This window comes from Mauremys mutica, chromosome 4, assembly GCF_020497125.1.
Source record: "Mauremys mutica isolate MM-2020 ecotype Southern chromosome 4, ASM2049712v1, whole genome shotgun sequence".
NCBI lineage: Eukaryota > Metazoa > Chordata > Testudines > Geoemydidae > Mauremys > Mauremys mutica.
In genome coordinates, this window is record NC_059075.1 from 144,276,649 (window position 1) to 144,303,203 (window position 26,555).

General features: G+C 46.5%; 1 protein-coding gene across 6 annotated transcripts in view; it reads right to left on the bottom strand.

The window, feature by feature from the left end:
- Window positions 1-136: 136 nt before the first annotated feature.
- The window catches only part of SLC16A1 (solute carrier family 16 member 1), a 34,323-nt gene continuing 7,904 nt past the window's right edge, over window positions 137-26,555 (bottom strand). For 3 of the 6 annotated variants that reach the window (XM_045014778.1, XM_045014775.1, XM_045014776.1), the window contains 4 exons: window positions 13,766-14,023; window positions 6,211-6,354; window positions 4,823-5,695; window positions 137-4,002 (listed from right to left, as the gene is read on the bottom strand). In XM_045014778.1, coding sequence (XP_044870713.1) covers window positions 3,707-4,002; window positions 4,823-5,695; window positions 6,211-6,354; window positions 13,766-13,982 — 1,530 coding nt within the window. In that variant the 5' untranslated portion in view covers window positions 13,983-14,023 and the 3' untranslated portion in view covers window positions 137-3,706. Of the gene's footprint in view, window positions 4,003-4,822; window positions 5,696-6,210; window positions 6,355-13,765; window positions 14,024-16,888; window positions 16,911-20,117; window positions 20,284-21,630; window positions 21,650-26,555 lie in introns of those variants that run through there. The other 3 variants (XM_045014781.1, XM_045014779.1, XM_045014780.1) reach the window with 3 other exon arrangements.

The window sequence follows — 26,555 nt, forward strand, 5'->3', positions numbered from 1 at the left end:
GTGAAATTTTTAGTGTTTCCAATTTACCTGGCAAGACTCCATTGTGCAGTAAATGGAAGAACAAACCAAGTGCAAGAATATGTAGCAGCTGGTAATTTGTCTCCTCGTATATACAAGAACAGCAACCACACCTGCAGCTTTTTAAGGTTAGTTTATTGCAGTGTGAACTATGACAGACATATGGAATTTATACACATACAGTATCTTGGTTTTACAAGGTCACAGCTCAATACAGTACAATAAAATCTGTTTATACAAAATACTCTATTGGCTTTATAACATTATTCTAGAGTAGGACCTGTTCCTTTTGTAGGTTTAGAATAGACTGCAATTAAAAAAAAACCAAACAAACAAAAACACAAACAACTCACTAAATCAGCAGCCAAGGAAACAGGGCAGAGGACATCACAGTTCATTATGTAATACTGTCCGGGGCGCCAAGTGGCAAAGCTAAGGCCACCTGCTGTATGTTGTACATATGTAAAAAGTCTCAAAAAAAAAAAATTAGTTTCAACTTTATACCTTCTAGCCCTAGATCTGTATGAACTACCCTCACTGCTGTTTGTCTGGCATCTTATGTTGTGCAAACTCAGTTCTTCAGCAAAGTTATAGTTTAAAAAGTTTCTGGAATATGAAAATTGACCAGGTAAAACCTAGGAGGACAATGGAGAGAGGAAGCTTTACTAGAATTATGGAAGATTTCCCAGGATAGATTATGAAACCAGATGAGGTTTTGTTTCATCAAAACCCCCTATCCTTCAGCTGATTTAACATTCAGGGTTTTTGTTAAGAAATTCAGATACTTAGGCTTTTTCTTAAAACAAAATTATATATTTTTAAAAGCCAAGACAACATGAACAGCTTCTAAGGCCTTGTCTACACTACAGGGAAAAGTTGATCTAAGCTATGCTATTCACGTAATTCAAATTGCGTAACTCAAGTCAACATAGCTTAGATCTACTTATCGCTGGGTCCACACTACTCTGTCAATGGGAGACGCTCTCCCATCAACTCCCCCTACTCTTCTCGATCCAGTGGAGTACAGGAGTTGATGGGAGAGCGATCTGCAGTTGATTTAGAGGATCTTCACTACACCTGCTAAATCAACCACGCGCTCATCGATCCCCCAGTAAGTGTAGACAAGCCCTAAAAATCATCTCTAAAACCAAGTAAAGCAGTGGCATCACTGTGTGCAGAGTCACTGACCATCTGGGGCTACAATCTACCCACATACAAAAACCTTTCTGCAGTTGAGTAAACCTCTTAAAAAAAAAGTATAAGGTGTGTGAACACGCTCAGCCCTCACCGGAGCTATAGCAGTCAGTATCTGGAATGGAACACTCCCTTTAGTGTTTTTACTTTCCAATGAGCTTTGTGGGTCTAATTTTAAACTGAGTTTGCATCAGGGTGTGTTGTATTCTCCAGACACACAGAGAACTACAAGTCTTTGTTTTTGTTCTGTTTTTGTTCTTCTTTGACTTAATCTCACAAGAAATGCAGCTCAGATGATCCCCAACATGCTTCTCTGTGAAATTAAGAAGTTTTGTCTCACACCGGTAAGAGTTTAAAGTTAACTTGTCATTTTAAAGAGATTTGAGCAAGAAATGCAGTTCACTTACTGTACCAACCACATTACGAACAAAAACACTTCTTCCGCCTTCAAAGGGAAGGACTGAAGTTCTATTTTTGTTGCTTATTCTCTTGCCACAGCCTTCCAGTGCTCATGGATTAGGTGAACTGCATTACACCACCACCTCTTAGAGGCCAACCTGAAGAATCTGTAACTTCAAATATCCCACATGCTTCTCCCCCTAAAAACCTACCAAATACACACCAACTGGTACATCTCTAGAATGTGGCTATGAAACATACTAAAATATTTGACTAGGAAAAGAAAAAATATCAACATTTGGTGGGTGAATTATACAAAAGTTTATTAGAAAAAACCCAAAAACTTCAGTCTTACAGGATATCTGTTTAACATCCACTAAAACACAAGCACCAGGAGCCTACAGGTCATGGGCCATCTGCTTAACCCTCTTCATGCAAGTTGTGGTATTTACCAGTGCTAAAAAAATAAATATGTACAAACAGAAGATATCCTCCCCTTCCCCCTTAAGAGTCTTTGATCTGAGTAGTTAGAAATTGCTTTAAATTCTCACTTAAACAGGAGCAAGTAGAGTTTTTTTTAAGGGGCAGTTACGCAGCTTTAGCTATTTTATCTCATGGGCGTATAAGAGTATGACTGTATCTGGCCCCATTTAGTGTGCAAAATATTAGGCCTCAGAGCACAGGACAATATGCCACATACTCAAGACCAGATCCATACCAGTAAGGGAGTCAGCCATGCTCTGAACACAGTAGAGGCTCTGAGAATATGTAACAGAACTGACACCCCCTTGCTAAAAGCCAACTCCACTCCCACTGAAGCGTTTGGAAGTTCTGCTGTTGACTTCGGAAGGAATGGGATCCATCCTAGAAGGCCAGCAAGCCTTTTGCAACATCTTGTTTGGAACAGAGCTCTGTGAAGAGTAGAAATGCTCATTTTACTGAGGGGGTGCACAGTCTAAAGGAAGCTTCAGGACAGAAACGCCACCTCTTAGGAAGCTCAGGGTCAGGGCTAGGGGAAGAAGAAGGGACATAGTAGTACTGGCACACACTGGTAGAGATGCTGATGAAGCAGCAGCAGAAGACTTCCAATTCCAAAGCCACACCCAGTGATAGGATTGGAAAGACGGATGCACAGACCCAATACATACCAGCATTGATTCCTTTAGTTATGACTAAAGCAGGTTCCTAACTAAACAACTCAACCTTCTGCATTTGTACCCATTTGGTTTCATAGTGTTACTTTAAAGAGAGGCATCACAAAGACAGAGTTTGGAAATTTCTTTGCCTAGGAAAAGTGGGATGATCTAAACCTGAATCCTTCCTGCATCAGCAAGTGTCATTTATGAAAATGGGATGATCACAATAAAATGAGGCTCCACCCCAAAAGAAGTGGAGTGAAGATAGTTATTAATTTCAGTCATCAACTCCAACCCAAGTGTTCCATCAAAATTTAACTGAAGGGGGATGTTTAAAAAACTACAGTAGATAAAAAATGTCTTCAAGAGGTGCTAGAAAAGCCTACAAATAGAGCCAGGTGGTGTCTGGCATCCAAAGGAGTTTGGATTTTGTCTTGTTTTATTTTAAGACCGCCCCTCCCACTAACCCACCCCAAAAATATCCCAACTTCCACTAAGAGTCTGGCAGTTAAGAAGTATGTGAAGCAGTATTCATTTTAGACTCAGCAATGAAGCCAGCTGAGCCTCAAAATAACCAGTATCCTTTTTTATGGCTTTAAAAAACAGACATACCCTAAGCAGATCACAAAACTATCTAAAACATGGTTTACAGAGTCACGTTAAGGCTCTTCCAGAGTAGTCTAGAGATGGAAACTTTAAGGCACCTATTAGTACATTCATGTTACTGTTAAAAAAAAGCCAGAATATAAAAAAGTTTCCCACCCAAGTAAGAGGATATGGCACATGTAGCTGTTACCGCTGTTGAATCCAGATGGAAAAACAACAGCGAGCTTTGTTTAAAAATGAACACCTGGTTTATAAACTTCTGATGACTGCTCACTACCAGCACAGCATTTTCCCCAGACACTGTTTTAGAGGAACAGCACTTCCTCCAACCCTCCAGGATTAAACTCAGTCCCTCACATGCGACTCTCCTCCTCTTTTATGCCATCTTCTGTGTTTTTCTGCGACACGTTGGCCACATCGTTGTTTGCCTCTTTTTGTTTCTCGGCCTCTTTTTGTTTCTCGGCCTCATCGATATTTGTTTCCTCCTCTCTCGCTTCGTTTCTCAGCTTGTCCTCTGCCTTTTGTTCTTTCTCCAGCAGCCGGTAGTTGATGCCCATTCCCACAAACAGGTAGATCCCAGAGACGATCAAGATGATTCCACATGACCAGTATGTGTATTTGTAGTCACCATACATGTCATTGAGTTTACCTGATGGACCAGAGAGGACAACACATTATGTGGCTGACCATCTCCCATTATACAGCGGGAATCACTCTAAGCTAGCATGCATAAGCTCTCCCCAGATGTCTAACTCGTAATGTGTGTGCATGTACATGCATCCGGCCATAAGAACAATCTCTGCTTAAAAACGTAGGTTTTTTTAAAGCCTTATCTAAGTGTTGATCAAATGCAGTGCTGGTAAAATGGCAATGCACATGGCACTAAGCTCTGATCAATGTCAGCTTACGTTTTAAAAGCAAACCCACTAGGAAGAGGCAGTTCACGTAAGAGCCCCTTTTTTGGTTAGTAGCAGTCTTTATGGTTCGGGTAGACCAGAAAATCCAGCTATTTTCCAAAAACTGCCTAGGAGTCCCCCAGAATTTCCTAGAAAACCTGCTTTTCGGGTGACATTTTTCAACCAGGGTACCCAAGCTGTCACTCTAGTCCCATCTCCCTAAGGTTAAAAACCAAAGTTTGCTTTGCGCTAGGGGAAAAACTCTGAGAAACTTCCCATGGACCCTGAAATTTCATGTAGAAAGAGTGTTGACACTCTCCTTGCAGGAAGACCCTCCCTGCACTGGGATATAATCCCCACACACTCTAGTATGTCTATAACCACTGGCCATTCCTGTTGGGAAGAGCCCTCCCATGTGTGCTCTGGCTTCCCTCATGCCTTTCCGCACTTTTGTGCCTTCAATTCTCAGCCTTCCCAGCAAGTGTCCTTTGGGAAGGAGCAGCAGTTGTTCCCTCCCCCCTTGGTATTCTCACAGTACACAGGCACCCCAGGAGGTACATAAACATACTCTACCTAGGAGAGGTGGTCCTAGGAGCACAGGGCAACATTCCACAATTGTCACCAGCCCGACGGCACTGGAGAACCTCTGAGTGCCAACCAAATCCATCAATGTTTCAAACAAGACAGAGCTGAGCCAGCCAAAGGCAAATCCAAAGAACCCAGCGTAGATGCAAAACCCAGCATAGGTAGTGGAAAAGGGTGCCAGGAGATGGCACACTCCATTATACACCACAGAGACAGCAAAGAAATATTGGATCCTCGGTCTGACCCACTTGGTGTTTGCCACCAGTCCCATGGAAGGCCTAGCCACCATGTCTACAAAGGCCAGAATGGAAAGCAGAAAGGCAGCCCGCTCATTACCAAACTCTTTACTCTTGCCATAATTGCTGAGGAAGACTAAGGGAGTGAACAGTCCAAAGAACATAACAACATTGCCGGACAGATAGAGCAAGAAGCCTCGGTGCGTAAACAGGGACAAATCCAAGAACTTGTTAATCGTCTGGTAAACTGTGAGCTTCTGCTTCTTTGTCTTTCCAGCAATAAGGTCCACACTGGCATCACCAGCTCCTTCATCCGCTTTCATAGCTGACTTCCCTGCTTCCTGCAATACTTCTTTTGTGACTTCTTTCTTCGGCTGATCTGGCTTGGGGCCTATAGGTCGCATCAGAGATCCAGCTACACAGCAGTTCAGCAAAAGGCCACCAAGAATTAAAAAACTCCCCCTCCAGCCAAATATACTGAAGAAAAACTGGTTCAGGGGGGCCAGTGTAGACAAGAATACAGGGCTACCTGCCATAGCTAATCCATTGGCCAATGGACGTTTCTTATAGAAGTACTTGCCAATCATGGTCAAGGCTGGGTTCAAGTTAAATGCAAGCCCAAGACCTGGAAAAATAAGAGAATACATGTGAGTTTAAAAATGAAAGATCTACACATCTGTAGATTCTGGGATTAATGGATTGGATACTGGGCTGAGTTCTTCTCACATTATACTAAATTTAACTTGCACTGACCTCAGAAGTTATGTAGGGGGTAACTAACGGCAGGATTTAGCCAGTTATTGCAGATTCTCAGTGATCTAGGAAGAAGGTGCCAATTTTGCTAGCAAGCAAACTATTGGGTTTTATTTTATTTTATTTTTTTAGAGCCAGAATTGAAATAGTTCCAGGATACAAGAGATAATGAAGTTTACTAGTGTGAAATAAGTCTGATTTGAGATAGGATGGGGATGTCTAAGTACCAGAACATTATCTCCTTTGATACACACATCCTTCGCTGAGGAGGATTTCCAATTCAGCATGTGTATAGATATATAGCAATTTATATACTGACTTAGGACAAGGCTAAGCTGAATTTTTATGATTCTAACCCTAAACATGAGTCATGAAGAGACCACTCACCTCCCACAACCCCAACACAGAAGTAGAGCTCTTCCACAGTGTTACAAAAAGAGGCTGCAATCAAGCCACACCCGGATAGACAGCCCCCAGCCATCATTACTGGCCGACTGCCATACTTGTTCACCAGGATGCTGCTGATGGGACCTAGAAGAGATCAAAGGAGAGTTACCCAAAGGGGAGACATCTTTGGCTGGTATGCATGCATTACAAAGCAGATGGACACTAATAGGACTGCATAGAGGTTTAGCTTCAGGAGTCAGTGAAAGCTGGGCATGGATGATTAAGATGAGCATTAGCCATTGCTCTTATGTCAAGAGGAGGGAGGGGCAGTATAGAAGCACAGGAGAGCGAGGTGGATGACATAAGGCCACGTTGGGTTAAGTGCTCGGACATCTCCCTCCAGAGCACGATGTTCCAGGCGGTTTTGAAACCAGATTGAAACAGTTCACAGTGGAACACTGCACTGGCTCCCCTGCAAGAGCCTGTCCACTCTGCTCTTTGCAGAGTTTGAGGAAGTTTGTAAGTCCATAGGGTTGCAGAGAGCCTCACAAATATGACTGATGCAGTTCTGCCTCCCCATGTTTATAGAGACACAAGGGGGCAGATTAAGCCCTGGTGTAACTCCAGGGAATTCAGTGGTGTTATACTGCAAATTAATTTGTCCCAATAGCTCAGACACACAAGATCTGGCCCCACCCATCCCTTCCAAGGCAGTGCGGCCTAGTGGATAAGGTATTACACTGGGACTCCGAACTCCTGGGATCTATTCCTGCCTCTGGCCAGCTGGGTGACCTTGGATGAGTCACTTCCCCTTCCTGGGCCTCTGGCTCCCCATCTATAAAACAGGGATGGTACTATGCTGACTCCTTGGGAAAGCACTGAGCACTCATGATGCAAAGCTATATAGGAGCTAGTTATTTTTATTATTCTCTGAACCCTAATGCAAACTAGCTGTTCTGGGAGTGGCTCAAACAACCCACCACACGTCTCCCAACCCATGAACACCCCTGAATATGCTGTGTGCAACAAGCTGGTCATTCCTCTTCCCCCCAGGAGGGGGTCATGGTATACAGAACAGATATTTTCAAAAGCCTGCATGTTGGGCAAGATTCTCTAGTAAGAACTTTTAGATGTGGTTGGTTCCAAATTATCAAGTGCACATGGGGGCAGAAGGGATTTTGTAAAATGCTTTAGTGAGTCAGAACAGAAAGAAGAACAGTGCTCAAGTAAGTCTGGAGTTTAAACTGAGTCAATGTTGGTTCTGGGTTTTTTTGTCGTTTTTAAAGTTTCACTTTGCTTCAGCTACAGAAGCTTGATGGAAACCTGAACGTTTGAGTCAAGCCATCCCACCACTGTGAAACCATGATCTGTTTTAGTTAGATCCTGCTCCTTACTTTCCACTGGAGTTCTATATATAAAAAGCCACAGTCACATGGAAATCTTGTCTGCATGCATGTTACCAATCTAGAGAAAGGAAAAAGCAGGATGGTCCCTAAACTAAGTGGGTTTTTTCCAAGAGTAATCAATTGCTCTTTAAAGCCTTCAACCAACTGACATCTGAATCAGTCTGTGATGCTACGTGTGACAGCCTCCACCAGACCAGCACAGCTTCTGAAACATCAGCATGCTTCATCTCCTGCACTAGCTAGTCACACTAACTCAGAGTACTGTCTTCCTCTACAGCACTGTGACATGTGCTCCTTTATATCCCAGGAGAAACCTTTTAAACTTGTACATACCCGACTCCTCTGGCTTGGAGGGCAGGACAAGAAAAAAAAAATCTCCCCCTCCTCCCCCTTTATACCCAAAGAAAACAGTAACATGAACTTTCATTATAGCTACTCATGAAAAGCAGCAAGGGGCAGGGGGAGTGGGGATGGAGAGCAGTTGTAAAGAAACTTTCCCACAGCTACTTGGAAACAAGAGAGCTTGTGTTTATTTGTGCTGCATGTGATGCTGTCCACTCTTTGGGGATATTTCTGTCCTGAAGATCAGACTGCAGTTTTCCAAACTGGGATATGTGGGTCTATCCTGTTTGCAACCATCCAAAAGGTGATCAATCATTTACATTATGGGGACACCTAAAGGAGGCAGCCAGATCCGGGCCCTACTATGCCAGGAACTGTGAAATACATGGTAAGCAAGCATCCCTGCCCCCAAAGGGCTTACAGATCAAGAGTAACGTGGAGGAAACACAGGAGCAAATGGGATAGCATAGACAGGGTAACAAAAGTAACAGGATGTTTAGCACACACTAGCTGGGTGCTGAATGCACAGCCAGGGAGTAGCCACAGCTCCAAAGCCCCTCCAGCAGAAACGTTTCCATGCAGGGGAGGAATTTGTTCATTTGTTATTTTAATTACTCCGCCAATGTTTGAGAAGTCAGATTGCTGTGTGCACCCACAGTTTAAAATGCTTCGTTACAAGAAATCCTAATCCAAAGTAAACAGTGATCAGATACAGTAGTGCATGCTCTACAGACACTAAAATGTATTTAAATAAACTGAATGAGCACCCACTGAACATTAACAGATCTGGTTTCACCATTAACAGACACCAAGGCCAACATGTTATTGCCGGCTACTCAGATGTGGCTTGTCCTCTTCACCTCTAGTTAAGCAGAACCTAGAAAATGTTTGAAGAGGATCCAGTGGTGGTGTCAGCAACCTGGCTTCCTACATGGAGCCAAGGCACTCCGAAATCCCAGCAGGATTCCAACTGGCCTTCATCCTCCATCACATGCAGCGCCCATGCAGATACTTCCCAGCATGCACAGAGCGCTGAACAGTCTCTGTAAGTAACCTCTGCAATTGGAGTTGATCAACAACTGAGCCAAGGCCCAGTCCGAATCCATAAGGACTGACTCTTCCTTTTCACATCTGCGGCACGGCATCCAGAGGCTGCGACACTCCCTCCCTCCCGCACCCAACGTGCAGGACACACCAGGAGCTTAGCAAAGTTTGAAAGATTTGCACATTGAATGTGAAACCACCCCCTGATGTCCCTGGAGCAGATCCTGAGGACAGCACTGCAAACTACCCTGCCCCCTAATTACATACCAGGGAACAGTAGGACTGAAGGCCTGCTGATATATTGTCAGGGAGCAGTATGTTAAGCTTGGCTTCATGAGGTCAGCTCTTACTGTGGCAAAAAGCAAGTCAAGTTAGGCCCAAAATTTAGGCTTCATAAACCCAAAACTGCTCAGGGCAAGAGCCAGATCCAAAGTGCTCTGTGCTGGATGTGACACTCGGCCGTGCTTAAGTATCCTCAAGTACCCTTCCCCATTCCAATGGGAAGGGGATTTGGGGGTTTGATTAAACAAAAGCTCAAAGATTGTGGCAGCGCTGTAGCACACACCTTTAAAACTGGACAGAAACTTTATTAACAAAATACCGACTAGTCTATTTTTATTGTCAGTGTTGAGAAAAGAGAGCAAAAAGTGAAATTAAAATGTGTTTTCCTTGTTTTATTAGTAACTGAGACAAGGACATTTCAAATGATTAACTTGTGTCCCTTTAACTCACTTGGACCAAAATCAAAGCAACGAATACAAACCAGTATCTGACCCCAAGTGCCCTCCACAGGATAGGCCCAATTATCCTCCGACCATGGACTTCAGCTGAGTCACAACCGTGTCAAACTAGCAAGAGTTCAGAATTAGGCCTTGCTTTGCTGCTGCCCGTTCACCTCTTATTCTGGGGAAAGAGAGACCAATTCCCTGTGTCCCTTGGTCAATCTGGCAGCTTTCACCAGAATAAAGCATCCTTTAGACATTACGAAGAAAATTGAGTTCCTTCAAGAATGTGCTTTTCAAGATCCAAATGAGTCTGGGAGGAACAGACCATGCATTGTAGCTGTTCAACAAAGGCTCAGCCAAGCAGAGTTTAGTATTCTTGCTGGTTCTCTGCAGATTTGTGAAAAAGCAGGCAGAGCAGTAGTACAGTCTGGTTGGGGTTGGGGTGGGGGTGGGGGGAGGAGCTGCCCTTGCAAATGTCTCACACACACCCCCGGAACTTCCTCCAAAGAGGTACTAAGAAGTAGATTTTGTATGCAAAGCACCCCTACTTCCTGGAATGAGAGAGTTAGTCAGACATCCTAAAGTTACAAGAAAAGAGTTATTTGGGGAAATGGGGTGGGACTGATGTCACATCTGGTGACTAATGCTTAACACTAAGCCACACACAGTTTATTATTTACTTAACTCTCTCTTTACAAGCTCTTGGTCCATACTGTAAGAGCTGTGGAAAGCCTGAAAGCAGTAATGCAGTGGCTGTGTGTACTTGTACCACCCCTAAGTCAAACACCAAAGCTATTACAGAGGAGCATTCCTGCTCTGGAAAGTTATAGACAGTTTCAAACTCGGGCCATAGTGCAAAACAGCACTTGGGTCACATACACATTAACAAACCAGTTTGCAGGACCAAGCACTGGTGAGCTCTTGGGATTTTAAGACCTTTGCAGCCATCATTGTGAAGGAGCAACCCTAAGGCCTGGCAATTGAGGGAGAGAGGCAAATCACTTTAGAAAAAAAAAAAAATTAAGCAGCATTTTGTTTCAAGAGCAGGTGACTGGTTCCACCTTGCCATGTCTTTTAGCCATTACTGATCCTTCTGCATATCGGCTCCCAAGAGCGTTCGAGAGAACACATTCTTAGGACCACCAGAGAGACAGGGAATGGCCTAGATCAGGTCTCATTAAATCAGTTACAATTTACAAGCTTGTTATAACATGGAGGCAGGGAAATGTGCCGGTTGCCTCACTAGCTGAGCTAGGACAAAGCAGGGACTGTTCCCTCAAGGAAAAGCCTCATGCCCAGCTCCTGCGGTCAGCTGCTTTTGATGCACAAATGCAAATGTGAGTCAGGCAGTTTGCCAGTTTGGGATAGCGGCAGCACGACAATCACCAATATTCAGAGCTGCCTCTGGGGTGGACACTATGGCTGTCACAGTGGGAGCTTCTTTTAGCCAGAGTTTACCTTGCACATTCACAGGCTGCTACAGAATACTGAGGAAGCGAGGACGGGGGTAAGAACCCACCTCCCCCATGTGATCAGAAGTTACGTATTTAAGGAAAGCAATGTAAGATTGGAGGTGGTTTGGAGTCTTGCCCCCATCTGTCCAAACCCCCAAGATGTGCAGAGGGGGCCTTCACCAGCATTTAAAAAAAAAAAAAGTAACTATTTGCCTTGTCCAATTGTTTCCTATAATTTTGATCCCTGCTGCCATCTTTCTGCTGTTAAAAGGAGACTTTGAGACAATCATTTTCGGTAGGTTGCAAAATGCCCTTGCTAAAGTTAGCCCAGGCAACTAGGACTCACTTTGACCTGGTCAGATTTCTCAGCACTAGAAGTAAGAAACAGACTGAAGAGAAGAGTTACAGGAAGAGCAGTTGTGTTCGTGTTCAGGCTAGATCCTCAGCTGGTACAAATTCATGGATAAGTCCAAAAGGGAACACTGATCGTCTAGTCCGGGGTCGGCAACCTTTCAGAAGTGCTGTGCCGAGTCTTCATTTATTCACTCTAATTTACGGTTTCGTGTGCCAGTAACACATTTTAACGTTTTTAGAAGGTCTCTTTCTAGAAGTCTATAATATATAACTATTGTTGTATGTAAAGTAAATAAGGTTTCAAAATGTTTAGCAGTTTCATTAAAAATTTAATTAAAATGCAGAGCCCCCTGGACTGGTGGCCAGGACCCGGGCAGTGTGAGTGCCACTGAAAATCAGCTCATGTGCCGCCTTCAGCACCCGTGCCATAGGTTGCCTACCCCTGGTCTAGTCTGACCTCCTGTGGAGCACAGGCCATAGAACCTCCCCAAATTCTTGTTTGAACTAGAGTCCCTCCCTTGGAATCTTGATTTAAAAGTTGTCAATAGACTACAACCCTTGGTAAATTGTTCCAATGGTTACTACCCTAATTATTAAATATCTGAATTTGCCTAGCTTTGGCTTCTGGCCATTGGATCTTGTTATACCATTGTCTGCTAGACTGAAGAGACCATTATCAAATCTCTGTTCCTCACGTAGGTACTTACAGACTGAGCAAGTCCATCCTTAACCCTTTGTTAAGTTAGATTCTAGGAGCTCAATCGATTTTATCACCATAAGGCAGGTTTTCCAATCTTTTAATCATTCTCATGCCCCTTCTCTGAACCCTGTTCAGTTAACAAATATCCTTGTATCTATTGGGTTTCCAGGATGTTAGTTACCCGCTCCTGCCCTGAGGGGTTTAAAAAGTGGCCTGGGAGGGCTTGAAAGCTGCAGCTCTAAAAGCTGGGCTGATTGGGGAAGCAGCCGCACTGGGCCACACCCTAATCAGGCCACAGCTGGCCTGTCTAAAAAGGCCAGGGAAGCCAGGAGCAAACACTCTGTTTGTAGAGGGAGAAGGGCCTGGCTGCAGGGAGCTAGACACAGGGTACCTGAGTGGAGCAGGGCTGGGGAAAGGCAGAGGCACTGGGGAGCTGCGGCCTAGCATAAGGCCAAGTACTGGGAGTTGCAGGGGGCAGCCCAAGGGGTAGGCAAAGGCAGCAGGTCCAAACCCCTTTGCCTAGGATGAGTGGCCGATACTGCAGTCTGCCCCAGTGAATGGGGGCTAGATGGAGACTGGGCAGTAGCCAAAACTGAGGCAAAGTGGGGGTAGTGGGTTGGGGGTTCCCCAGGGAGGGGAGACCCAGATTGGTGGGATACTGCCTGGGGGCAGCATCCCAGTTAAAAGGGCACCAGTGTCCAGGGAGGGACACGGGGACCAAGAGGACAGGCGGATCACTGGCCTGCAGAGGGCGCTCCTGGCTGGAAAAAGAGCTAATTCCCTGAGAGACCTGTAGGAGGCACCGCAGGGGTGAGTCCGCACATCTACAATCCTTCTTGTACGGTGAACATGAGAACTGGACAGACTATTCCTGTAGGGGTCACACCAGTGCCAAATAAAGAGGTAAAAGAACCTCCCTACTTGTACTCAAGATTCCCATTTATACATCCCAGGATCACATTAGCTCTTTCGGCCACAGTGGCGCCCTGGGAACTGATGTTCTGCTATTATCCACCATGACCCCCAAAATCCTTGTCTGCATTCTTTGTTCCTACATCTATCACTTTACCTTTGGACACACCACAGTGTGTACTTCTATTGATTTGCTGTGTTTAGAATCAGCTCTGCAAGCTGCAATTTCTTTCATCTACGACAACTTTCTGTAGGGACTCCTGCATTCACCGTAGCATCATACGCTGGTCTTCCGGTAGATGTTAGAAGCAGACAAAATGTTGCCCTCATTAGAATGTAGCTGTAAGTGCAGAATGATGCAAGTCCTAATTCCTTGGAAAGATTTTACTTATAGCTTTGCAGAGGAGCAGGACAGATTAACCTCATTTTCACACTTTGGGCATTAAATAAAGTTTAGTATAAACTTCTCCAAACAAACCCGTTTAGAAAATTTCACCCAAATGGGAAACAAAGTCAGTTCCTATTAGTGTTTTGAAGAAAGGCAATACAATAAGAGTCCATTAAATCAGACACAGAACTAACAATCACCTCCCTGTTGTCTCTAGTCTGCTTGCTTACCTCCTGCGTACATAACAGCCAGCATGATGGAGGAGATCCAGGAGACTTTGCTGCTCGATGCATCGAAGATGGCTTCAATCTCTTTGAAAAACACAGTAATTGATTTGGGAAATGCATAGGAGAAGCCAATGGAGATGAAGGCTCCGACGACCACAGCCCATCCCCATCCTCCTTCTGGTGGGGTGTATCCCTGAGGGCCTCCAATTGCTGGCGGCATCTTGAGTGAAGTTGGTGGTGATTACGCTGGGTTTCGAAGATCTGCAGAGAACACAGATGTCAGCACTTAGTAAAGAATACAACAGCATTTTACTCTAGAGTCCTTAGGAGGAAGCAGGTCCCTGGAGCTGTCCAACTGTCACCCTTCTTGGCTTCCTCCAACACACAGAAGGACTCCCCATCAGTGATGGATCAGAATTAGATGCAACACTCATGTGAAACCCAGAAGTTGTTTAAGGGAGTTAGAATGGGGACAAGGAGGTTACCTGAGGGATTCAACAAGAATCAAGACCACCACCCATTTAAAATAATAAAAGGCAAATATTTTCAAGAATGACTAAAGATTCCAGGTGCCTTGCTTTTTAGATTCTCAACCTGACACCTTGAACAGAGCAGATTTTTAGAGGGTGGGTGCCCAGCACATTCAGAAACTCAGGCTCCTGAAAGGTCTCTCAAGACAGTCACTCAAAAGGGCTTTGCCATAAGATATTTATAAGCAGTGAATTAAAAGCATAGATAAGTCTTTGAAAGCTGAAAATGGAAGGCAGCTTCCTTGCCAACTACAGATCAGTCACACAGGTTTATTGTAGGGTTGGGCAGCAGTGCTGAGTTATTGGGAGCACTGAAAGTCTTGCTTCTGGAAAGTGCAGGGGTTGCCCATGCAGTTATGGTAGAGCCAGGGCATTTGGCAAGGAACAGTGCTGTAAAAACACAATCATGCACGGTCATTTATTTTTTAAAAGACCATATGTGGATTTTTGCAAATTCAGTCTTTTTTGGGCCTCCAATCTGGTTAGTATCCATTTCCTCTTCTAAGCTTTAACATTCACATAGCCATTATAAGTTCACTATCTATCACAGTGGGGGGAAAAGACCAGATATATTACTGCAGAAGTAGGGCAGCACAGGAAATGCAGACTACTAGCCTTGGGAGGCGCCAATCTTACCACAGAGGAGGACAGTGTTAGAGTAGTGGTCAGGGCAAATTAGAAAGTGACCGGAGTGTGAAATAATTTGGGAAGTTGGTTTTGTTTTCTATAGGAAGTTAAGTGCACACTGCTGACTAATATATGCTGGCTAGAACACACATATTATGCTGATAGTACTACCTGCAATATATGTTCTAAGCATTTGAAGAATTAGTATAGCAGTTATATAGCTCACATTGCCCTGTACTTTTGTTATAATCCTATACACTTATGTTAAGTATCCCATAACACTTTGCATTACTTAAAGTAAGTCTTGACTTGAGTAGATCTGATACTGAGTTTTCCTGACAGATGTCTTCATAGCAACAGGAAAGGAGTTACCCATGCAAATCTAAGAGGTGCCTTCATGCCCCTTAGTACCACGACATGTGTTCAAAACAAAAATAAGGGAGCATCATGACCTGAAATGCATGGGTTTAGAACAAAAGATAAAGGGGGTACACCACGGTACCAGAACCAAACAAGATAGGTCGTTGATTAATTCAATCCAGTCTCAAATGACGTATGCAGTTCCTTTTACTGGTAAACAAGTAGGGTATACAAGGATGGCTTTAGAGAAGTAACTTTGGAGAGCACACTTTCTGCGTAAGGTGAACACCATCATGGCACAGGACTTGCTCTTTGGAAACTGGTATCATATAGAACCTTCTTCCTGTACCACATTAATAAACCCGACTGACATTGTACTTGGTGGTGTTATATTGTTATGAAATATATACAAATAACCAGTCAAGCAACTGACTCTACAATTTATCAACAACCCCTAGAGCCTTTCCTAAGGAGATTGCTGTAGAAGTTAGTCCTGGACTCTCCTCTTATATCCAAAGAGAGTTGGATTTTAATGCTATCAAAAGGGGAGGGATGATGGGTGGAAGTGGGAAGAGACAGGAAATATATCATCAGATTATTGAAATGTGCCCCTCAGAGAAGAAACAAACATCTCTCCTTCAGCCAGGTACCATGTCAATGTTTCTATTCTGCTTGTGCGCAAAGCAACCTCTGAAGGTCACTAAATGCAGCTAAACTTAGCAATGACAGATAACAATGGAACGTTTCAATAGGTGCCTACACGCTCTCCACAAAATTCAGAGGGTTTGAATTCTTGTCTGCTTTGATGCAGCTCATGTTGCAGGTTCACTATCAGGCCATCCCATTACATATAATTCAGGGTGCTTTAAAGTCTAATTTCACAGGCTAAAACACCCCTTCAAATAACAGGCTAAAACAACCAAGGATTTCCTGCAAGATTTTCCAGTTAGTCTTTGGCAGTTTCTAGGCATTTGGTTCATCCTTCCCAGTCTCTCTTCTCTGGCTCACTTCTTAAATACAATTCTGCTACTCCATCACCCTCTCTATTGGGCAGGAGGGAGTGAACGCCCTGGGGTGGAAAGCGGTGCTTTCTGTGCTCAGGATTTTAATCACAAATCTCATGCTATTCGTTGGTTTTGGTAAAGCCCCAGCTCCTAGAACCATGTAGTTACAAGAGTATATAAACTTTCATTTTTAAAGTAGTAAGTTTCTAGTCATCCTGGTTGCAGAGAAAAGCTCAAATGCATGAAACAAATTCATGCCAAAGGCTCAGAAACCAGCAGACAAATAGAGGGTAGAATGTATTTTTTTTTCTAAAAAATAGTCTCATGATATTTTGGGGCCAGAGTCATGGTTTGGCCATACTGAGTAAAATTACACCCATACCAGCCTTAATTGTTATCTCAAACTGAACTGACGTGTGACTTCATTGTGGAGCCATAACAACCCTACAATGTGTAGTTGTAAGATAGTTTCCATTATGAGCCCAAGAAAGTCAAAGGAAATTAGTATTGGACACATTTTTGTGTCCCTAGACTGAAGATCCCTAAAGTTTTTCCCTTGGTCTTTTGTCATGGCAAGTTTTGCTAAAGGAGGAAGAGCTGCTCACAAGTAACAGACTGCAGGGAGGATGTCATGCGGAAGGTAGAGCTCCATGCTGCTGGATGGACATCGCCATTTCATATGATGGCCTTGTTTTGACTGAATGCCTCTCACCACAAGCAGCAGCTGAAACAAAGATCACGCACAATTTGAGAGAGAGCTGAATATTTGTGCTGACAGCAACAATGCAGGGAGAGGATGGAAGAACTTGAAAGGCGCAGATGCGCTGAGGGGAAATGCTGTTTGTTTATACCTTTGCCAGTGCCTTTTTTTGGGTACATGCTATAAAGCTATTGACGTGCTGAGCTCCAGTTATACTGACAGTTCGGAACAGCACCCAATGCCTTCAGACCCAGGATACAGAGCAAGACAATTAGAGCACCCCAGACAGGAACCACAAACTAACCAGCCCACCCCTTCAAATATCAGCGTTGCTACATTCCTACATGCACATGGGACCTGCTAGGGATTTACAGTGTAATCTTGTGAGCACTTATCTCCCCACCCCACAGGAAGACAGGCTCTTGAAAGTCACCATGGAGGAAATTCAGAGGCATGCACATCTTTGAGCAGGAAATAGAAGCATCCTTTAAAAACAAAACAGATACAGTCGAACCCATTTATCTCGACCTCGGTTAACTTGCCAACCCTATTAAGTCGACGTTTTACAAGTGGAAGCGCCAAACTCCCTCTTTGTCTTATGGGTTTCTCATCCCTTATGTCGATTCCCCGAACCCTAATATCTCAAGCCCGGCTCCCCGCGTCCCCGACCCACCGTGTCCCCAGCCGCCCGCTCCCCGGCTCTCCAGCCGCGCAGTTCCCCAGCCGCCCGCTCCCCGCGTCCCCAGCCGCCCGGCTCCCCGCGTCCCCGACCCACCGTGTCCCCAGCCGCCCGGCTCCCCGCGTCCCCGACCCACCGTGTCCCCAGCCGCCCGGCCCCGCATACCCGGTCCCTGCCCGGCCCCGCCCGGCCCCGCATACCTGGTCCCCGCTTCGCCGCCCGCCCGTCCGCCCGGTCCCTGCCCGTCCGTCCCCGCATACCCGGTCCCTGCCCGTCCCCGCCAGCCCGTCCCCGCTTCGCCTGCCGCCCGCCCGGCTCCGCTTCGCCGCCCGCCCCCGCATACCCGGTCCCTGCCCGTCCCCGCCCGCCGCCCGGCCCGCATACCCAGTCCCCGCCCGTCCCCGCCCGCCCGGCCCCCGCTTCGCCGGTCCCCGCTTCGCCGCCCGCCCGCCCGGCCCTGCATACCCGGTCCCTGCCCGTCCCCGCCCGTCCCCGCATACCTGGTCCCCGCTTCGCCTGCCGCCCCCCCCGCCCGGCTCCGCTTCGCCGGTCCCCGCTTCGCCGCCCACGCCCACCCGTCCGCCCGGCCCCGCCCGCTTCGCCGGTCCCCGCTTCGCCGCCCGCCCGCCCGGCCCCCGCTTCGCCGCCCGCCCGGCCCCGCTTCGCCGGTCCCCGCTTCGCCGCCCGCCCCGGTCCCCGCTTCGCCGGTCCCCGCTTCGCCGCCCGCCCCGGCCCCCGCGTCGCCGCCCGCCCGGCCCCCGCTTCGCCGCCCGCCCGGTCCCCGCTACGCCGGTCCCCGCAACGCCGCCCGCCCGGCCCCCGCTTCGCCGCCCGCCCGGCCCCCGCTTCGCCGGTCCCCGCTTCGCCGCCCGCCCGGCCCCGCATACCCAGTCCCCGTTTCGCCGTCCGCCCGGCCCCGCATACCCAGTCCCCGTTTCGCCGCCCGCCCGTCCGCCCGGCTCCGCTTCCCCGGTCCCCGCTTCGCCTGCCGCCCGCCCCGCTTACCCGGTCCCGCTTCGCCTGCCGCCCGGCCCGCTTACCGGGTCCCGCTTCTTTGGCTGCCCGGCTCCGGGTCCCCGTCCACGGCCACCCGGCCCCGCTTCCCCGTCCCGCTTCGCCGGATCCAGCCACGTGCAGGCACCGCGGTAAGGGGGCAGGGAGGGGGTGTTGGAGAGAGGGCAGGGGAGTTCAGGGGTGGGGGGGGTGGATAGGGGTTTATCTCGATCATCGGTTATCTGGACTATTTTTGGCAAACCCCTAGGCCGGCGACATAACAGGGTTCAACTGTAAATTGTCAGTTGGCCCATGTGTGTCAGCAGTCACTGCACCTGTGCTACTGCAAACCCAAAACACAGAACAACTATATGAGTGATAACTGAATGCTCTGCAAAGAAGGCATCTCAGGCCTGGGAAGCTCTTCCAGGACCCCATAAGCATGCCTTGGCAGGATAGCACATAGAGATTAATCCTACTCTGGCAAACTGCACCTTGTATTAACTTTGTGAGGAGAGGGTTCCAGGCATTCTGCTACTGCAGAATTTGGCACAGACTCTACCCCTTGCTGAGCAGTTGTGCTCCACAATCTATATGTTAAATGAAAAGATGGAAAGACTTTCTAGTCTGTGGTTACAGAGATATTTTTCAAGGCTGACTGGATGTAAACAGACATAGCATTGTCTTCCTAAACCTGTGGGCAGCCTGAAACAATGGCTCCAAGAGGGGTAAACGGCCCTATTTGTAGCAATGCATTCATTCAATGGTAACTGTGAAGATTAATTCACATATGACTATGGGCTTTTCTCCACTTATGGGTGGATTGAGGCTGCCGTGATCAATCCACTGGGGGTTGATTTAGCAGGTCTAGTGAAGACCCACTAAATCGAATGAAGATCGCTCTCCTGTCAACTCCAGTATTCCACAAGAATGAGAATAAGGAGAGTCAATGGAAAAGTGTCTCCCGTCAACACAGCATAATGTGAACCCTGCAGTAAGTAGATCTAAGCTACATCAACTTGAGTTGCGCTACCAACGTAACCCAAATTGTGTAGCTTAGACAGACTTCCCCCTGCAGTCTGGGCCTGCGCTCAGTTAGTATGAGCATCCAGCTAGTGTGCTTATTCCACTGTCTTAGACTGCCTTGATACCCACCAGAGTGCCAAAAGTCTCAACTTCCTTTCCCACAGTGGCCAAAACCTCCAGCAGCTCCTACAACGTCAATATGATGCATATTAAGAACTGCAAGTGCAGGGACAATGCAACATGGTCTCTTCTATCTTTAGGTGAAATTTAGTCTACTATACAGAACATATTGTTCATTTTCATACCTGATCAATTAAAAAACCTTTATTTAATCTAAATGAAGCCGATGCAGAATTTGCAGCCTGAAGCATACAACCCAGTTGCAGAATTTAGCTCCATCCACCTGTAGATTACAAGGGACCTTGGGTCTACTCACCCCAGCTGAGAGGTGCCTTGGGGACACTAGCCAGGACTCCTGAAGATCAAGAAAACTTCTGCTTATCACGCCAAGTACCATGAATGGTGATCTCACGGGAAGCGTAATCTGGATCAAAACTGGAGGTAAGGTTTTCAGAAGTCACCTAATACTAGTTCATTTTCAGGCATTTGTGCCTTGAACCAGCATACAGCAGCAGCAAGAGGAAACAAAGCATTGGAGACTGTTTTAATTAAACCTTTAAGACTTGTTTAGTCGGTTTGACACAGCCACCACTCGTTTCTTTTTTTGCTAGAAACATATTTGGACAGCTTTTTGGCCAACCCCACATGACCGTCACGAGCAGAACCAAGTCACGTTGTAGTTCTGACAAAAGAATCATTTACAAGGTATTCCCCCTAAATAAACCCCATTAGTTGAACTATGCTCCCAAGCCCAAAAGGAGTGTTTCTTCTCATTGTATGTCAGGTGACTGCAGCTTCCATTGAGCTCACTCAATAGAGAGGGAAAGTCACATAAATTGGGGCTTTAATGCAGATTAAAGCACACAAACATTCAGGAAAGAGCTCAGGATTTACAGATTTGCAGCCTGCTTCTCCAGCAAAATGAGATGCTACACACTGGCTAGCAACAGACACAAGTGCTATTCAGACTGAACACGCACGTGGCTGACAAGACACGCTTACAACCGGAGCGTTAGAGAAGGCCCTGTGCAGGGTAAACCACAAACGTCCCAACCACATAAAAATCACAACATTTTGGGCCATTTTCACACTCAATACCAAAAGCAGATAGTCCATAAGGATTGTTACCTTTTTCTGTAAAATTTAACTTTCAGTAGCATCTAAACAAATGTATGATTTTTTTTTTAAACAATGTCACTTTCCAGCAGAGATTGCATGGACTAGTTTCTAACCATCTCTTATTTTCAGAGTCATACTGAGCGTTCATAAGGTTCACTGAACTCCCCTTTCAGCTGCTGTTATACCAAGACTCTGACTAGTCCAGTGCAACGTTTGAGAATGAGGCTACTGAGAGATCAATCTTTCACCCAGTCTGGAAAATTACTAAGCTGACTGATCTTACTCAGACTTGGATTCATTTGTTTGCCCTTCCCCAGAAACCCTCTCCCCTTCACAGCACAGACTAAAGTTGCAACATTTGATGAGCAACAGATCTTGTCGGTAGGTTATTTCTTCTCCACTCCCCCCCCCCCCCCAATTTAAATCTAAGCAAAAAGAATTACAAATTGCATTCACTGCTAACACTAGACTGAGGTAGGAGTTCCACTAGATCTGAAATCACCAAGCAAAATTAGAGAACAGAGCCAGACAAGACCATTAGGGCTGATTTACATTACCAATTCTGCATGCTACAACCTTTCCCCTCAAGCGTTAAAAGCCCCTGAGAAGACCAGTTTTAAAGGTTTCTCTCAACTGTGTTTCAGGTTTTATCTTTCCTATTTTCTTTCCTACCCTCATATGGAAGAAATTTCAGCCAAAGGAAAACACACCTAAAACTAGGAGTTGATTCAACATGAAACATTTCCCCCAAACCCGAGTAATAGTTATGACACTTCCAGTTCCGTTTGGGAAGAGCTGCTACGTGTCAGACGTGTTTAGAACTCAAATTCACAGCTGCAAAGCAGTCAGCTACAGTTTGCTCTGTTTAGGCATTAAAGTAGCCACATTTGAAGTAATTACAGCTGATGAGACCAAGTAACGACTGCAAGTGTCGAATCTATGTATTTGTTGTAAACTCTTTTACAAATCCCAGGAATGACTAGCCTCAGGCAACCTCTCCTCCCTGCACTCCACCTTCCCCTGTAGCAAATACTGGTATAAGCCAGACTGAATTCCTTTTTGGCATGCAGGGCTGCGGACTCTGGAAGCAAGCAGGAATCTAGTCCCCTCATGTAGCTAGCACCAGGTCCTTCGACTGCTATAGTCACCCCTTTTGTTTTATTTAGAGGTATAAAAGCAGAATATCCAGGATGTGTATTGCTACCACGCGGTAAATTACAGTATACTGAAAAGCCCAGCTTGGCAGAATTCCACAGCCAAAAACAGAAGCTCTCATTTAGAAACCACTGCAAAATGCAATGAAATATTTCTGCAGCAAGCCCTTTGCAAAATCTCCTTACAATGCCCCTTTATGAAGGTCACAGTAGTAGCCTTCTCACAGGTAGGACCAGGAGGGAGTGCTCAGGGCGGGTGTTTGTTGTTGTTAATTTTCCTGTATAAGATTATACAGAATCCTGCAAGCAGGCATCTCTCATCTTCCCCATCTGCTGAACTATTAGAAGCCATCACCATAGAGCAAGGGTGGGCAAACCTTTTGTCTTGAGGGCCACAATGGGGTTGCAAAACTGGATGAAGGGTCAGGTAGGGAAGGCTGTGCCTCCCCAAATAGCCTGGCCCCCACCCCCTATCTGCTCCTCCGACTGCCCCCCCTCAGAACTCCCATCCCATCCAAACCCCCCTGCTCCTTGTCCCCTGACTGCCCCCTCCCAGGACCCCCCCACCCTTATCCAACCCCCTCCCACTCCCTGTCCCCTGATCCCTAACACCCCTGCCCCCTCCCAAGACCTCCCACCCCACTCCCTATCTAACCGTCCCATTCCCCACCCAGTGACCGCCACCCCAGACCCTCATCCACACCCCCCACCCCCTGATACACCCCCCTGGGACCTCACACTTATCCAACGCCCCCTGTTCCCCATCCCCTGCCCCCTATCCACACCCCTGCCCCCAACAGGCCCCCCGGGACTCCCACGTTTATCCAACCCCCTCCTTCCCCATCTCTTGACTACCCTCTGCCCCTTATCCAATGCACGCTGCCGTGCTGCTCTGCAGGAGCGCACAACCCCACCACCCAGAGCACTGCCCACACGGCGGTGTAGCTGCAGGGGAGGGGCTAGCCTTCCACCATTCTGACTTGCAAACAAAACAAAGAGCCTCAAGTGGGCAGGACCCAAAACTTTGTTCCCAGAGTTCATCACAAGCCCTAGTGTAGACAAGACAGGGATTTACTACCATGACTCCCTATCCTGCTCTGAGCTGTCTGACTAACCCGTGACCTGTCACTGACAATAAGTATGCAGCTGAACTGGTTCTGAGCACCAATCTGCTTCATATTCAGACAAACCACATTCAGCCCCATTTCAGAAACAGAGGCCAAGACTGCTTGGAGCAAGGCTTAACACAAAGTAGCACCTTGCTAGAAGCTGCCAGGCCTTTTTCTCCACTAAAGCTCCCATCAACGGGAATTTCCCTCCCTAGAATTCCCTGGTAGAGATTCACATCAATTTCACATGCTTTACACTGTTTGGACACAAGTGTTTGGGGTTTTTTGGTAGTACAGTAGCACAAGAAGGTCCCAGCCAACAGAAAGGCCTCAGTGTGCTGGGTGCTGTCTAAACACATAGCAAGAGAGTCCCTGCCCCAAAGTGATTATAATCTAAACCCACAGGCTAGCTCAAGACAGGGAAGGGACAGAGAGGTGAAGCAACTGGCTCAAGTTGTCAGAGGGTGCTGGCAGTCAGGAATTATTCCTGTTGCTGTTTTAGAAAGTTTCCCCTTGGCTCCTGTAGCACTAACTGCAAAGTATAACCCAATTCTGACTGTCTACACTTCAGAGGAAACTAGAAAAAAGCCACAGCCACTAGAACAAGGATTACCTACTATTCCTACTAAAGCCAAATGTGGTGTTCATTTTTCCCCCAGGGCCATAAGATCTGGCATGCCATTGACCTGTTACCAAAGCCATGGTCAGCGTTCTAAAATACATTCCTGAGTACGAAGCTTTTATCAGGCTTTATTTATGTTTGTCTATCTTCCCACTGATTATGTCCTCATGCATTTGGGAAATATTTTGCTTCTTCCTGCTACTGCAGAAGCCAATCCAGCTGCCTCCAGTTTAACTTAATCTGTGCAATAGCCACATGGCATCTAGCGCTTCAGAGCCAGGTGTTAGCTGTACAATACACCAGTAAATATGGGCATTAGCAGAGGCATGGCCATCTCAGCAAGCCTAGCTCTGCTTTCCAATCAGAGCCTTGCCCCTGTACTAAGAAGCAAAGTGTAGTGTTAATTGCTCCTTAAGAACAGCACCAGGAGCTGGACAGGAAGAGTCCCTCTTTTGGAAGAGGAGCACATGGAAAATGCAACTGGTTTAATCTGCTTCTTGCCTGCTCCCCGAGCAGCATTTTAAAAGCACCCCTGTTCTTCCAAAGGAGCCAGCAGGCATCTCTAACATGTCCAGATTAGAAACATGGGCACTTCTGAAAACCTTACCCTTCCTTTTCAATCACACTTCAGTTTCTCACAGAATGTCAACTTGAGCCACGTGCACCCAGCCTCTGCCAGATCCAGCCCAGGCTCCCTCCCCACCACACACACTCTGCTGCCCTCCCCCAGTGAGAGGGCAGGAGAGGTTGTCTGTCCCATCTGATAGTTTCCCTCCCTGTATCCATAAACAGCTAGTCTCTACCATGCCAGCTCCTCCCAAGCCTGCCCTTTCCCCCCACACAAGAAAAACCTGCACCCATAGCACATTCCCCCATATTGAATAAAAGGAATCAGTTACAATCACCTCATCTTGTAGCCTAGAGAGACTACAAGTGTCAGAATGCTCTCTCACCTTAATTTACAGGCCACACGCTAGAACCCAATCAGATGTATTCCTCTGTTACAGGGCTTACAAAGGGAGTGGTTTGAGCATTGGCCTGCTAAACTTAGGGTTGTGAATTCAATCCTTGAGGGGGCCACTTAGGGATTTGGGGCAAAATCAGTACTTGGTCCTGCTAGTGAAGGCAGGGGACTGGATTCAATGACCTTTCAAGGTCCCTTCCAGTTCTAGGAGATAAATAAATTAATGGAGATATCCTATTTAAAGCAACCCAAACTCATTCCCAGGGCTAGAGAATCTCCTATGAGAATGGAAACGGAGGCCTACTAAAGAACCAAAGCCAAGTCTTACTGCTGTGAAATATAATGGAGTTACTATCCGTCTGCTCAGGGAAGTCTGATTGTGTAACTGCTAATAGCAACCATTACAAAACAGTGACATCTGAGATCAGACAAGAAATAAGTGAGCTACAGGAAGTGCTACTCTGTGGTAACTTGTTAAATACCGGATTTGGTAATCAATGTATCCATTATACAACATCCCCCCCAATTCTAGCAGAATGCAAAGCACTTGCCCCCACATCACTTCTGCATCACAAGGTCAGTTTACATAGCTGCCTATCCGCCAGCCAGTACAGAGCAAGGGGTAGTGTTTCACAGTGCAAATTCAGGTGGGAATTCTGCCCCCAGCCATTAGCTTAGTCTGGAAGAACCCTAAGAAAGCATATATCCTTACTGGTTTGCAACAAGACGGTGTGCTCCTGAGCGGGTCACAGGCCTTTCCTCCAGTTGGGAGCGGTTTATCACTTCAAATGCAACAGCCTTTGCCTGGGCAGGAAGGAGCTGAATTAGGGCTCACTGCAAGCTAATAAGACACCAATTTTGCTGGTTTTAAGCTGATTTAGAGAATTAGGTTGGGGGACAAAAGTCCACTCCGTACCCCTAGCTGGGGGTTTAACCCAGCCGCACGTGGGATATGAGACTCACGAGGGCTCTGCACTACACAATGGGCAATTGAGGACCTACCCAGCCACAGTATTTGTGCAAGGGATGAGATAAGGTCAGCAACAGGCATTCAGGGAACTTAAGGACATCAGCCGACAGAAAGAGCTGCAGACAACGCTCATTGTTTCATGCTATCAGTTTAGTTTGTCCCACAAGTAAATGGCAGTACCATGACACACACACACACACCCCCAGCCAGGCCGGCAGTCGTATTAAGAATGGCCAGCATCTCTTGAGACGCACTCCAATCCACAAACCACAGGGTGATAGACTGATAAATGCCCAAAGGCAGCACCCAATACTCCTAAAGCAGGCCAGATAGCAGCTGTTCTTATCTGCAGTCCAAAAAAGCAGCCTCCAGAAGCTGAGATACTCTTATCGGAGCGAAACTGTATGAAAGTACTGGAGCTGCCCACTCACCCTCACATCCTTATGCAGTGCCAGCTGTTAGATTGGCACAGATTCCCTTACTGATCTGTTGCCTACATTATACCATCCCTTACTAAAACAGCCTATGGGTGTTGGCTAAAGCAAAATCTCTCCAATCACAGTTGAGGGCAGGATGTTTAAGCTTGGAATAAAATTCTTAAGGACGTCCTAGGGAAACACGCTAGAACTCATGAGTCAAACGTGGGAGCAGACTCTACCCCAGGCCCTAGTGAGAGGAGAGTGAATCTCTGGGTCAGAGATGAATGCCATAGATTCCCACCTGTGATGGGACTGTAAGAGGCACAGGGAGTGACTCAGACAGATCACAAAAAACATGAGTCTTTTTTTATATTTGAACATCTGCTGCCTGTGGAAA